The sequence below is a fragment of the Berghia stephanieae genome, chromosome 2, assembly GCF_034508935.2.
Source record: "Berghia stephanieae isolate SIO BIC M18660-M18661 chromosome 2, UCSD_Bste_1.3, whole genome shotgun sequence".
In the NCBI taxonomy this organism is placed as follows: domain Eukaryota; kingdom Metazoa; phylum Mollusca; class Gastropoda; order Nudibranchia; family Aeolidiidae; genus Berghia; species Berghia stephanieae.
This window is the reverse complement of record NC_088361.1, coordinates 230,204-245,203: the sequence shown is the minus strand read 5'-3', so window position 1 is coordinate 245,203 and position 15,000 is coordinate 230,204. Positions and strand designations below refer to the sequence as shown.

The 15,000-nt window shown below is 36.6% G+C and overlaps 3 protein-coding genes across 3 annotated transcripts in view; 2 read left to right on the top strand and 1 right to left on the bottom strand.

Moving 5' to 3' along the window:
• Positions 1-3,865: 3,865 nt before the first annotated feature.
• On the top strand, positions 3,866-5,427 carry LOC144966674 (uncharacterized). The gene is made up of 2 exons (XM_078903431.1): positions 3,866-4,408; positions 5,371-5,427. Exons 1-2 carry the CDS (start codon positions 3,866-3,868, stop codon positions 5,425-5,427), a joined length of 600 nt encoding a protein of 199 aa, XP_078759557.1.
• On the top strand, positions 5,371-11,883 carry LOC144964133 (phosphatidylinositol N-acetylglucosaminyltransferase subunit P-like). The gene is made up of 5 exons (XM_078898066.1): positions 5,371-5,493; positions 5,887-5,975; positions 7,096-7,168; positions 8,143-8,261; positions 11,142-11,883. Exons 2-5 carry the CDS (start codon positions 5,891-5,893, stop codon positions 11,255-11,257), a joined length of 393 nt encoding a protein of 130 aa, XP_078754192.1. The 5' UTR covers positions 5,371-5,493; positions 5,887-5,890; the 3' UTR covers positions 11,258-11,883.
• Positions 11,884-13,992: 2,109 nt separating this feature from the next.
• Positions 13,993-15,000, bottom strand: part of LOC144966673 (sideroflexin-5-like) — a 12,412-nt gene continuing 11,404 nt past the window's right edge. Inside the window, exon 10 of the mRNA XM_078903430.1 lies at positions 13,993-14,018. Coding sequence (XP_078759556.1) covers positions 13,993-14,018 — 26 coding nt within the window. The remainder of the gene's footprint in view (positions 14,019-15,000) is intronic.

Here is a 15,000-nt window from a genome sequence, read left to right as displayed (position 1 = left end):
GATAACAAAGAGATGAAAGTGAACATAAATCGACTGGTATCACCCGATATCACCGTAACTGAACTCACTAGGGGATTCCCCGTAATTTGGCAGGCGTGACCCCGGTCAACCTCGGGTCATTACTTGAACTAAGTTACCGCTCAGGAGATATTTTCGTTACTGTGTTATGCAAAAAGTAAAAAAAAAAAAAAAAAATGACACCTTTCTGAGTCAGCCTCTAAAGCTGAAATCTAAAAGTAAAATAACATAATGTGAGAATTTTGAAAAAAAGATCATTGGTCTTTATTTCAGAAAAATATGTTGAAAACAAACTGTTTTACGGATAAATTTGATTTTAAAAGTTGCTTATGTTTATTTTAGCTTTTTTTTTTTTTTTTTTTTTATACAACTTGTTTTGTTTATTCGCCGAATTTCTTGATATTTATATGATTACAAATGATTTCGAACACAGAAATAGCTGGGCCACAATAAGGTAAGTCATGTATAAGTCATTCGTATAAAGTTGCCGTATCTCATGTAAAAACGTCTTTTTTTTTCTGATCCGATGTGTTTTTAAAACGCATTTGATATAAACTCACGAGTGTCCCGATGATTTCGAACCATGAAATGAAACGAGGCGACAACCGAAAAGCAGCCGATAGCCCCATTTTAAGGATGTTTAAATGAGGAAATAGTTGTTTAGTTTGTGTTGGCCATGATGATGATGATGATGATGATGATGATGATGATGATGATGATGATGATGATGATGATGATGATGACGACGACGACGACATCGAGTCAAATTAGGTTCACAAATGATTTTTCTTTGGACAAAAATTTGAGCGAGCTAACGATATAATCTTCGTGAAAAAAAAATTAAAAAATTTCTGATTATTTTTTTTTTTTAATATAAAAATGTGAGCTTTATATAGCGCAATATCCACTAAATGTGCTCAAAGCGCTACACAAGGGGTCCCTGGTCAACAGCAACATTTAACATGTAGGACGGGACATGACGCCTGTTAGGCGATATTACAATTTTTCGGACAAAGACAACGCTGTTAACGGCCAGGTACTCATTTTACACCTGAGTACGGTGAGAGAATGTGAGTAAAGAGTCTTTTCCAATGACTCAACTATGCGCCGAGCGAGAGGCTCGAACCCAGGACCTTCCGATCCGAAAGCGAGTGTCATACCACAAGACCACATAGCCGCTATTTGATACTATCAGAATTACCTATAACGCTTATGATGGCATTATTATTAATAAATAAATAAATAAATAAATAAATAAATAAATAAATAAATAAATAAATAAATAAATAAATAAATAAATAAATTTTGTTGGCAAAACGTCATGTTGTCCAAGGGAAACGACTCTAAAGTTAAAAGATGAGACAGTCCACTTTCTTCTTTCAACTTTCACTTTCGCCTTTTGAGGTAAAATCGTTTTATTTTCATTTTCATTATATTACGTACAGCACTTTTCTTACGAGACTTCTTTTTTCTTTTTACTTTTTAAGACAGGTAGATAAGCCATGAAATTTCAAATAATACGAATAGATCATTCTTTGACTTGATTTGTTACTGAACTTTCCATATTCTGGAGTCTGGAGTGTTTAAAAGTGTGTCTGGTGGTAATTATAATCACAGCAATGGGCAAATCACGAAAGCTATCTCCCCTCTCCGTTCTCTCTCTCTCTCTCTCTCTCTCTCTCTCTCTCTCTCTCTCTCTCTCTCTCTCTCTCTCTCTCTCTCTCTCTCTATCTCTCTCCCTCCCTCCCCTGGGTGGGGTTCAGTGTAAGTTTTGTTAAGTGATATTTTTTCATTGTAAATCATATGTCTACTATTATTATGTCCGTACTATTATATTTTTTGTCTTGAATATAACACGTATTGTAAACATTTGAGTGTGTTCCTTTTTTTTTGGGGAGCTGTTCTTGTGATCTCAAATTGAGTACACTGATGGTGTGCTCTTGGAATGTTCATCTGATCATCTGTTCCCAATTTGAACCATTCCACTTTGTCTTACTTTAGTCTCGTGTGCTTTCAATTGTAAATAACTTTCTTGCCTATCCCATTTTCTTCCTTTTTTTTTTTTTTTACTGGCGCTGATGACCTAAATGCAAGCGCTATAAAACCCTTAAAAACATACAAACATCTCGCTCTCTCTCTTTTTCTCTCTTACTAACACTTTATATATATATATATATATATATATATATATATATATATATATATATATATATATATATATATATATATATATATATATCCCACACACACACAGACACACAAAAGAAGGGGGGAGGGGGGGGGGGGGTATCAGGGAAATTAAAAGTCGATTCTTACGTTGTTAATAATAGTGTGACCAAAAATGCAGGTTTGTGACTAACTTCATGTATGTAGGGTGAAGATTTGAGGACTGCTTTGGATGGTGCAAAGTTAAGTCCTTGGAAAAGGCTCTTTACTCTTTTGGCCAATATCTTTTGTATTTATGTGTCTGTATGTGAGTATTTTGCTTCAACAACACCCATTTTGGATGGCTGCAGCTCTTCAGACTCGAGTAGTCTCCCTTGGCCGTATAGTTTTGGGTTTGTTTGTTTTTTAATTTCAGTTTATTTTAATAAAATAAATTGCTAAAATTCAGAAAAAGAAGCACGCTTATCAAAAGTATATGCAGTCAAGAGATGGCAAGGACTACCTGCTATACACTAGTGCTAGGAACCAGGCTAAAAGTGCTTGTAGGTCCGCAGTTAGGAACTTGGAAAAGAATATTGCTCAGAACGCAAAGAAAAACCCCAAGGCATTTTTTGCTTACGCCAGGACAAAAACTAGAACACAAGAGGGAGTGGCTGACTTAAAGGATGGAGAAAGAAAAGTGTCATCTGATAAAGGAAAGGCAAACGTACTAAACTCCTTTTTTAGTAGTGTTTTCACAAATGAGGACCTTAGTGACATACCGGAATGTGAGATGAAAGACACTGGCGCTAAACTGGAGAGTATAACTATAGACAGTGAAGATGTTCGAAAGCGACTTCTTTCCTTGAATCCAAACAAGTCGCCAGGTCCGGATGGTTTCCACCCTAGGGTACTAAAGGAACTAGCTGTTCAGCTTGCTGGCCCTCTGGCTCTCGTGTTTGAGAAATCATTGAGGGAAGGTGTTCTTCCTTCAGACTGGAAAGAAGTGCAGGTCACACCCCTGTTTAAGAAAGGAGAAAAGAGTTCATCAGGAAATTATCGGCCTGTCAGCCTTACAAGTGTGATATGCAAAGTTATGGAAGGAATTGTTAGAGACATTCTGATTGACCATCTGACCTCAAATGAACTGTTATCATGTTGCCAACATGGCTTTGTGTCTTGGCGTTCATGTGTAACCAACTTGTTAGCTACCCTAGAAGACTGGACATCTCTATTAGACAGTGGGTCTTCCGTAGACGCCATTTACCTAGATTTTTCAAAGGCATTTGACTCTGTCCCGCATGAGCGCCTAAAGGTCAAACTGAGGGCACTTGGAGTTCAAGGTGCAGTACTTGCATGGATTGTTAATTTTCTTACGGGCAGGCGTCAACGAGTTTGTGTTAACGGACAGTTGTCTGATTGGGCGTGTGTAAGGAGTGGGGTGCCACAAGGCAGTGTGCTTGGACCATCACTTTTCGTCGCATTCATCAATGATTTACCAGAGACTGTATCAGGCTTGTGTTCTATGTATGCAGATGATACGAAAGTGTATGGTGAGGCTGACAGTGAGGCTGATATAAAGAGACTTCAGAGTGATCTTGATAGTTTGGTCGATTGGGCTGATACTTGGCAGCTAAAGTTTAATGCCGACAAATGAAAAGTGCTCCATTTAGGCAACAAAAACCAGAAAGCAACCTACAAAATGAGAAAACATGGGAGTGAGGAGATAATTGATTTACAAGAGACAACATTGGAGAAAGATCTGGGAGTTCATATGGACCCAGAGCTCAAGTTTTCACAGCATTTGAAAAGGCAGGTCAACAAAGCTAACAGAATGCTTGGACTGATAAGGAGATCTTTTGACTATCTTGACTGTGACACTATGAAGTTAATGTTTGCAGCTTTGGTCCGACCACATTTGGAGTTCGGAAACTGTGTATGGGCACCTTATCTTGAAAAGGATAAGAATCTTATAGAGAGTGTGCTTGGGCGAGCAACAAAGGTCATTGGTGGACTCAAGGACTGGAGTTATGAACAGCGCCTGAAAAGAGTAGGACTGCCAAGTATGGTCTATCGGCGTTTGAGAGGTCATATGATTGAGACCTATAAGTTCACACATTGCTTGTACGCGACTCAGGATAGGCTGTTCACAGTAGACAAAAAATCAGTCACCAGGGGCCACTCATATAAACTTCTAAAACCCAGAGTTAAAACCACCCTTCGACAGAACTTTTTTACACAGAGAGTAATTGAACGTTGGAACGCATTGCCAGCAAATGTCGTTGAAGCGCCGAGTGTCAATGCTTTCAAGAATAGATTAGATGCTGTGATGGAAAGTTATGTGCATAGTGTAGAAGTGCCTCCCACCCAAAATAGCTATGATCAAAAGATCAGTAGAGAAAGTGTAGTGTAGGCTAGCCCCTGATCACAAGATCAGGTAGGGAAATGCATTAGATCAGTTGTGAACAAGACATTCAGTGACTGGAAAGACTCGGCGACAGGCCAGTGGCCTAATCAAGCGACGTCGATACCTTCTATTCTATTCTATTCGATACATAAAATTGATGCAAATGAGAATAACAATAATCATATAATAACTATCCGCAGTTTTTCATATAGTGCAAAATCCGCTAAATATGCTCAAAGCACTTTACCAGGGGTTCCTGGTCAACAGCAACATGTAACATGTAGGACGAGACATGATGCCTGTAAGGCGACATTACATTATCTTTCCAACAGAAACAACTCTGTTAATGGCCAGGTACTCATTTTACACCTGAGTAAGGTGAGAGAATGTGAATAAAGAGCCTTTACCAAGGACTCAACTAAGCACTACTCAGAGCGGAGCTTGAACCCAGGACCTTCTGATCCAAAGGAGATTGTAATGCCACAAGACCACAAAACTGCTTTATTTGATGTGAAAGACAAAATCATTGAGCAATTGGAAGTAAAGTTAGATGTTTAAAAGAAACGAGGTTAAAAGTTCCATTCCAAAGGAACTTAAGTCTGTCAAAGTAACTGTGGTCTAAAGGAAGGCTTTTCTAATATATCTTTACACGATGTCCAAATAAAATCAGGACAAAGTAATACATATATATTCTGATAGTGTTAGACAGATATCAATTCTTCTAATCCGAAGACGAGGTGTCAGACTGATATGGGCAAAAAACATAATTTTTTTCTGAACTCTTCTTCTGCTTCTTTCAGTTAAGCCCTCTGCCTACAGCCCTTAGTATCCACATTGTGTTTGAGCACGCACATTAGAGTTTGAGTCCAAAGATCTACGGGAGACTATTCAGACTCGAGCCCGAATTGCCACTTCGATTTTAGGCATGTTTATTTTTGTTATAGAGATCAGACATAAGCTAGATGAGATGGACAACCTCTTGGTCCTATGAACATTCATTAAACTATCCATCCCTATTCTGTAATATTGAAAACTGTAACTGATCAACTTGTGAAACTGAATTGTTATGAAGAAATCAATATTAATGGTATCCCAGCTAATGATTTAAACAAGTAATATGATTTGATAAGGTGTGTTGTTTTTTATCAGTCTATTAATTCGTCCATTTGGTAGTTATTTAAAATGATCAATGCTTTCATTTTAACATAAAAAGTACTGCTACCCTGAGGAAAGCAATGTTATTTCAAGATATTGTATTTAAAGCACTTGTTACATTACATAATTTTTAGCAACTACTTCACTTTATATGTCTGTAGGAAGATGTCACAGGAACATTCACCCTCTCCAACTCCAGAACGGGCTGTTTATGGATTTGTTTTGTATCAGATATCGCTTTTAGCATTTGGTAAGGCTTGTAAAGATTTTCTGGTTTTTGGATTTTTTTTTCTTTAAAGATGGTATCTACACTGTAGTATTATGTAGTACAGTAGCAATCAGCCAGGAAATGAATGGAGAAAAGAGAGTGTGTTTATGTGCGTGTGTATGTGTGTGTGTGTGTGTGTGTGTGTGTGTGTGAGAGAGAGAGAGAGAGAGAGAGAGAGAGAGAGAGAGAGAGAGAGAGAGAGAGAGGAGAACAGATTACACCTCTGGTGGTCAATAATCAGACAGTCGTATATATCAGCAATCACGGTTACATAATTATTCATAACCCTCTTTTTATATTCTCATCTCTTTTTGATCACATTATCAATAACCCATATACGAATTTTAAACACTCAATGTCCCACACATGATTATCCCTGAAATTAGCTACTATTGTGGTGCATATAAGCAACCTATATTTTTTAAAGACACACCCTTACAGAAAAAAAATCATGAATAAAACTAGCATACATCAATGTTGTTATCAAACGTTTGTCATTATCCAGAGGTTGCACTGTACACTATCATACACACTAAGATGTGTACACAAATACGACCATAGTACTCAACCCATATACGAAAACATCATCGCATACACACACCATACTCATTACTATACCATCCACCCTAATTTAAAACATTTAAAGCACAATTTATTATCAAAATAAGCTCTTCTTAATAATTCAGTTTCAATTTCTTTTTAAACGTATCTAAATTTTCACAAATACAAAGGATAATCACTTAACACTACACAAGCCAATATCCCATCATCCTCAAAAAATGTTATTTTATGGGCGATAAGTTGTCCTAATCAACACCTCTTTGTTTATTCATATTTCATCATCAGTGATTATTTATTTTAAAGGTTATGGCATTTTACGGTAGTCTTGCCTATGCTGATATAAGAATGCTACACTGTGCTCTTTTAATTCAAATGAAGAAAAAAATATCAACAAAATGGGTTATGGTTAATGTAAAGAAATGTCCTTTCTCTGGCATCATGTTTGTCATCTAACAATCACTTTATGGTGATTTCTACTTTCCTGCGATTTGATGTTCTACTTTATAATTTTATCTATTAATAAAAAATCAAACTGTTTCAGGACTATACTTGGTTTGGGCTTATGTTCCAGAGAGTGTCTTGCATGCTTTTGGTCTGACATACTGGCCTCAAAAGTAAGTTGGTATTATTAGATGCTTGCAATATATAAATATTAATTATGTAAATATTAAACTGCTAGACACCACTATGGACTGTAAAAGGAAGGTAATATATTAAAAGAATTGTTGAGTAAAAATGAACGCATCAGGTCTTACACATTTTAATAATATATAATTGTGTTACTATACTCCCAAGGTACGACATGTCACAGTTTTACAGTAAATGTCTCAATAAGTTTATATAGATTCTCATTCTTCTTCTCATTGGAAGTTTATTCTTAAGGGATAAGAGAGGACTTGAATAACCCAGAACATTAAATTAATTTTTTTTTAAAACCGAAATTAGAAATATATAACTAACTCTGCAAGTAGCAGATACAGTAATCACCCCCAATAACCCTCCTCATGTGTTACTAGGATTTTTAGCCAGAGTGAGTTACTTGGCATAGACATATAATAATGATACTAATAATCATCAATATGGTGCATCTGCCGCTCAATGGACAGAGGGCTCCTAGTATGATATTGGTAAATAATGAAAAATTTGGCTGGCAGGTAAACTTAAGATTTTGCCTTTAAATACCGAAATGAGATTTCCAGGCTATGATTTGAATAGCATGAGAATCAGTTTGTATTTACTTTCTATCTTCATTAACGTTCACACTTAATGGCAGCCATCCCATGCTTTTGTGTGGGGGACTTTTTTAAACAATTGAGACTAGATACATAAAGATATTGCTGTTGGGATATACTTTTATTGCCCATTTGAATCAGTCCGTGCTGCCATGCCATCAATTAATTTTTAATTTTAAAAAAAAATTCTTTATTTATTTATTATTAATTGTTTTTGTTTTTTTGGAGTTTGTAAGTGCAGGTTAACTATAACATTTTGACTATTCCACCATATTCCTTTTTCTTGTTATCATGTTCTAAAACCTAACAATCAATTAATAACCTCATATGAAATCCAAAACATTTTATTCTTTTAGATACTGGGCTGTGGCTTTACCCGTCTACTTGTGTGTTGGCATCACAGTGAGCTATGTCGCTTATATTGGCATCATCTTTCTGATGACCCCAAAGCTTTCAGATGTCAGGACGATTACCGGTGAGTGATATCAATATATCTTAAAAGTACTGCTGGCTCTTTGAAAACCCAGTCTTCATTTATCAATTTCAATTTTATATTCCTTTCTCCATATCTATTATTAGACTAACATTTTTACCCCTTTATATTAGAACTACTGCCAGGAGGCTAGGAAGCTAAATGTTTAAGAGATACAGTGAAAACCGACTTATACTTATAACCTGTTTTGTTATAGTCCACACTGCATAGTAACCCACAACTTTTATGTGACAGAATCTTTACTATTTTGAAAAAGACCAAATCTTATAATATCCCACCCCTTCATCTAATAACCCACTTTATTTTCTCTTACTTAATGCATTACATACAGAACAGCAAAAGTGTAAGAAAATTGACTTGCAATTGAAATTCATAATTTTCTTCATAAACGCGCATTTGAGCGTTTAAAATGAAATCACATTTCTTGCAATTGTAATTAACTCAAGTAAGGCTTACGTGTCAACTAGACATCAATAAGGCAATGGCAAGTCGCCAGAGGAATGGAACAGTTCACACATTAGTGGTCACAAAAGATGATGATCTTTGTATTTTTAAAAAATAAGTTGTGATACAAAAACATTTTCTAAAATTTGAATATTTTATCAATAGTTTAAAAACACAAAGAATAACTAATAGTTTTTACAATTTTTAAAATCAATGAGATTGCCGATCATCAATGTGAAGCCCAAGGTAAACAAGACTTCAGTCACCTAGTCGATTACGAAAAGGTGAATAAAAGGCTATAAAAGTCAATTATCCTCTATTGTTGCTTGTGTGTGTGTGTTAGATGGTACACACATACAATGAAGGAATGTTCTACATACTACACACTTATAGTAAAACCTCTCTCGTTTGTATGAGTAAAATCAGCTCACTTCACCCAAGTTCTAGATTCTCTGTTGCTCAAAAAGTCTCAGACTTTCCACACAGGAGGTGAAGGGTCAAGCTTAAGTATTAAACAATCAAATTCAAGTTTAATTTTTGTAGCATTCTAAATATAAGAGAAAAACAAACCCTTGCATGGACACATGGGCTTTTGCACACGATTTATGGACCGTCGTTACCAGTTTCAGCTCCCTTCTATCCTGATTCATGGACCAGCGGTTACTTGATTTAATCAACAAATTCATACAGAAAGCTATCAGTCAAATAAATCAAACCTTAATCCACCTTGGCGAAATGGTTGACTTCTGCCATTTTGAATAATGTTATCGAGCAACCCAAGTTATATTTGCACTGTATATCAGATTCCAGTCCACAAAACTTAATCATTTGGAGGCCTGTCCAGTAAAACATTTCACCAATACAGTGTTACACATTATCATTATTGGCTTTCAAATTAAATGGTCAGGAAGGGTTAAAGTATTTTTGTTATCAACAACAGGATAATAAAATAACAAAACAAAAAAATAAAGAAATAAAATAAACGAATAAAATTGATTGCTAAGATGTAAAAATATTACCCCTGTGTCTTTGTACAGGAACCCACTCAAGAGGCGGGTTATTTGGTGGTGACTATTGTATAAGTTAATGCTTAGAAATAATGGTTTTGCGTTATTCAGACATACAAAGTGGTAAGTTCATTATAGTTCTTGGAGAGCACTAAGTCGTAGTCACTGGGTGGGGTTCCTGACCTCCGATAGTGGGCAGGGGGTACATACTGTATCTTCTATCCCCCTTCTATCTGTTTTCCAACATGCTTTCTGTCTTTGTCTTGGAATGAGTTTACTTGGTTTTGCCCTGGCCCTGGCCGGAGCCCTAGCTGGGAGGGAAACAGTCAAATGCATAGTTATTGTTTTGGGAGATGATATTATTTTCCTTGTAAATCATCTCTCTGTTATGTATTATTATATTTGTTATTTTGAATGTATAATGTAAGCATTTGAGTGTACTCCTCTTTGTTGGATTTTGTGCTTGTGTCCAGATGAGACTTATAGGTGATCTCAAACTAAGTACATTGGTGGTATTCTCTTGGAATCTACATTTGATCCCTATTTGTTCCCAGTTCCCCTTTGTCTTACTTTTTCTTGGGAGCTTTAATTGTAATTCTAGAACTCTTAACTATCCCATTTTATTCCTTTTTACTGGCGCTGATATGACCTAAATGTGTTGCAAGCGCTGTAAAACCCTTAAAAACAAAACAAAAACAAACAAGTCGTAGTCACAATGGCCTGGTACCTGCTGGGTAGAAATTGATTTGATTTCGGAGAGTAATATAACCATTGAGCTCAGGTTCCCAATCATTTTTGGATTGACAGGAAGGCCAGAAAAGCCAGAGATAATTCTGACATAATACTGGTGAGATTTAACAAAATTCCGAAATTGCTTATGTTTAAAAAAATCGTAGCTTGTTGGAATATTTTTTTGATACAACTAATACAATTGACTTGAAAATAGTAAGTTTAAGATGTGCTCATCATTCGATTCATATTGATGGGTTGAATTGTTTTACATGAGAAAAAATATTGATAGGCTTGTGATATAATCAAAATTCATGGCCTATATGAATTCAAGGGAATGAAATTTCTGATTAACTCTGAGCATAGATTAATTAATTTTTTCAGGAAGAAGGCTGAGTGCATTTGGTTTGAATGTACTTCAATTGGGAGTAAGGCGTATGCTATTATTGAGAAAATTAATCTGTATAAACAAACGGTTTTTTTTATTTGATATTTTATTCCAGGGACAGGGGAGGGCATTCGTTTTTCCTCAAAGACATATATTAGTATACGCCCTAAGGTATACTACCTTACGTGAGCAAAGTATTTTTTTTTTCTTTCCCTTTTTTGAATATTCTACAGAGATAGTGTCCATGCACCAAATGTTTCAAAATATGAATTTATTTCTGATTTATCTCTACAGATTCACATGCCATCTATGAGAATGAACCTTGCCATCCAGATGCTATTCCACCTCTTCAAGATGTAGACATTTCAACTGTCAACAGAATTATGTATCTTAAGAAAAACAAATTATGATGATCACCGTCGTAAATAATGTCACAAGACATTTGATGCTGGTATTAATCAATCAATCTCTTCTTTATTATGGCCTATTTTCAAACTTCCTTCCGCCTTGGATAGGATGATAATCAGGGTTCAAGTGCTGTCTGGCATGTCTTTTTTATATAAAGATACTTAACCTTAAAGGAAGGCCTTTTGATGCATGAGATTTTTTGACAACCATGGCAAACAGCTTATATTTATGGAGGAATAATCTAACTGGTATGTGAGCTTGTGGAATGTATAGACTTGATGAACTTGCAAACAAGCCTGAATAGGTACAATGGATGAGAGATAACTCGATACAGAGGTGCCTACCCTAACATACTCCAAAGAGGAATCTCAAAGCTGAAAAAGAGGAATTTGAGACCAAAAAGAGGAATCCACTTACCACGAATATTCTTTCATCTTTCGAGTTTCTCAGATCTAAGGTTGGTTTTTATTCCACTGCCAGTCAGTCAGTCATCTTTAAATATCTTGCATTCTAATCATATCCGTTGGTATTCCACTTTCAGTCATAATTTTTAACAATCTTACAAATATATTCAGTCACACGTATCATAAAACAATAGATAAAAAAAACAAGCCTATTTACACTATGTACAATATTATGTTCCTGACAAATTAATCAGAGGGTTGCAGGCTCTTAGAGTAAGCACTTTTGGCCTTCCTTTTAAGAGCAGAGGAGAAAGTATGTTGGTAACAGGCCCGAGCTCTTGATGCCATGTGTACCTTCTGTACAATAAGAGAGCTCAAGGTCTGGGTGGAGAGAGAAGAACGGAAATCAGTTTTATTCTTCCTAACTAAACTGAAGACTCTCTCTGTGTCTGCATTTGAATGGGTTAAGCAACACAACCCCTTCATCACTCTACTAAGGCATGGAAATTTCTGTATATTGTCCATGGTCCTAATCTGGCTGATTTTATGCCACTGCTCATCTATCCTCTCTTCTGAAAGAATTTCGTTGGACAGTGGCTCTGCCTGAAACTTTGCAAATTCCAAGTGGAGATTTTGGACATTCTCATCTGGGATAAGACAGGGAAATCTCTTGATGAAATACTCCACCGTGGAATATCTGTTTGAGAGCCTCCTGCTTACATCCAGAACAGAAGCATTCATGAGAAATTTGTCTTGCAGAGGAAATTTACTAATAATGTATCTAAGGGCAGTGATAAAAAAGTTCTTCACTTCTTTAACAAAGCAGTCCTCTTGTTGACCTGAGAAAGAGGGATCTAGTTGGAGCTTTTGAAATAAATCTCTTGTGGCTGAACCTAATATCAAATCTTTCCTGGTCAATTGATTTTTTTTGTCGCTCACGTCAATATCAAAAATGGTGTTTGAATTATGGACAGCAGACCCACGGATGAACCTCACAACCAAATCTGTAATAAGCTCATCTAATCTCCCCATGAGGCGATGAATTTGGGGTGATTCCTTTTGCAACATAAGATTTGCAGAGGTGAAAATTGTCAGATTTTCAAGCAGAAAATGGCAATATAGCTTAGAACTACTGCTTGCAAAGAATTTATTAACCCTAACAAGGCGAGTGTGTTTTGAGGTTTCCTTGTCCTTGGATCCTAAGGCATCCAGTTCGGATTTGAAGAATCCTTTTAGGGGCTCCCATTGTTCAAGCATGCGCTCTATGCAGGCCTGCAGGGAAAGCCATCTTGTGGCACCATGCTTAATGATGGCATGGAGAGATGTACCGCACTGTTGTTGGAAAAAGACGAATTCCTCTTTCCTTTTGCTGCTTTTATCTAAATAAAAATATATATCCACTAATTGTTCTTCCACATCTATTGAAAGTTCTTTGGTTGCTGTTTTGGCAGCAATATGTAAGAGGTGACATGGACAGCCATTTATATACACGTCTGGGTTCTCCCTGTGAATGAAAGCACTCACACCTTTGTTGCTTCCTGTCATGACACTTGCATTGTCACATGCAAATGCCAAACAATTTTTCCACTTTATCCCATTTTCTTGCAATGCAGAGTCTAACACTTTGAATATATTTTCTCCAGTAGAGGCACCATCACACGTTTTCAGAGAAAACATATCAGTCATTACTTTTCCCTCCTCCTCATCAAAAGTCCTTACCACAATTGGATACATTTGTCCCTCACCTCCATCATTACTTCCATCCGTTGAAATACTAAATGGCTGAGACTTCATTAGATATTTCATTTGCCATACAATTATTGATGGCTGTTGCCTTTGTTCTCCCGCATGAACATTTTTTGGCGATCTCTGAGTCTGGGAACATGGCTTTGAACAAAGCTCCAGCATGATCAGATGCAGCAATTGGTAAGTTGTGCTCAACTAAAAATTTATTCCACAGCATCTCTGCATTTATCACTTTGTCATCGAGTGGGTTTGGGGTAAGAGTAAAATATGAAGACACAGAGTTCATTTTGGATTTTAATCTGTCATTATCCTGATGTTTCTTTGTTTTCACATGCCTATCGATATCACTTGATCCACCCGATTTGATAGTGAAATCTGTCTCACAAATAACACAACGAGCATGATAATCCCCAAGTTTAGATTTCACGATAGAAGCCCAGGTTGCTGTATATTCTGGCCTAAACTTTTGCTCAACTTTAGGTTTTTTCGCTGGCGGTGCCATTTTTCAAATGTAATGTTATCTAGATCCAGATCAAGCTGAATTTACCACTATTCAGTTTAGCTTAGTATCTATACTATAATAATAGTTATTTGAAGTAGAGATCTAATTGATCTAAAACAATTGGATTTAGAGATAGTATAAATAGTATATTAGATAGACTGACTGTCTAACGAAATCAATCACCTACAGCACAAGTCCAAATGTGACACGTTCCGTAAGAATGAAATCTGAAAAGCACTTTATAACTCTTAATTCAATTATAAATCAGTCACTGAATAAACCACAGCACGAGAATCCAAATTAAACAGAATAGGAGAGGCGCGAGGATGTCTTCTACTGCAACAAGAAGGAATGCATGAATGATTGACCGACGCAAATAGGCAACTGGCGCTAAATGACCGATTGACCAACGCGGGTGTCGAAGGCTAGGTTGGGCGACTTGATACTTTACTTTGATCAACTCGTGAAGACTGAAATTTTAGAATCGATACCTTAAAAGGCTTTGACTTTGTTTGCGTCGGATTCATGTCTCTAGGTAATCGTACTCGCAGGCCAAGAGAATCGGATATCAAGACAATGTGTCTAAAGTCACCCTTCACCGTTCACATAAATTTTTGTTAACTATCGGTCCGGTCGAAAAAAAAGCGGAATATGAAGCAGGATCGCGGAATGAAAGGCAATTTCGCGGGATGATTCCGCGGATCGCGGGATGATAGGCACCTCTGCTCGATACCAACAGGACCTGAGATCACATGGAGTTAAGCATCCAAACTGTACATGTGCCTCCCTTAACCTTCCCTCCTCCTTCTGTTTGTGTGTGTAGGACGCTAGTCTATTGCAAAGTACTTTTCGCCTAATCTAACAGACCCAGCTAATCAATAACTATTGGATGGAAAGTGAAGGTTCAGATAAAAAATCTTGACCTCACTTGGAACCGATCTTGGTCTCTGTGTGTGATGTGAGTACTTTACCAACTGAGCTATCAGGACCCAAAGAAAAATATAAATTGAAATAACAATAGAGTAGATGGCCCTAGTGCAACCACTTGTTGGGGTGGTTGCACAGAGGTCCTTCCTAACCACCAATTGAATCT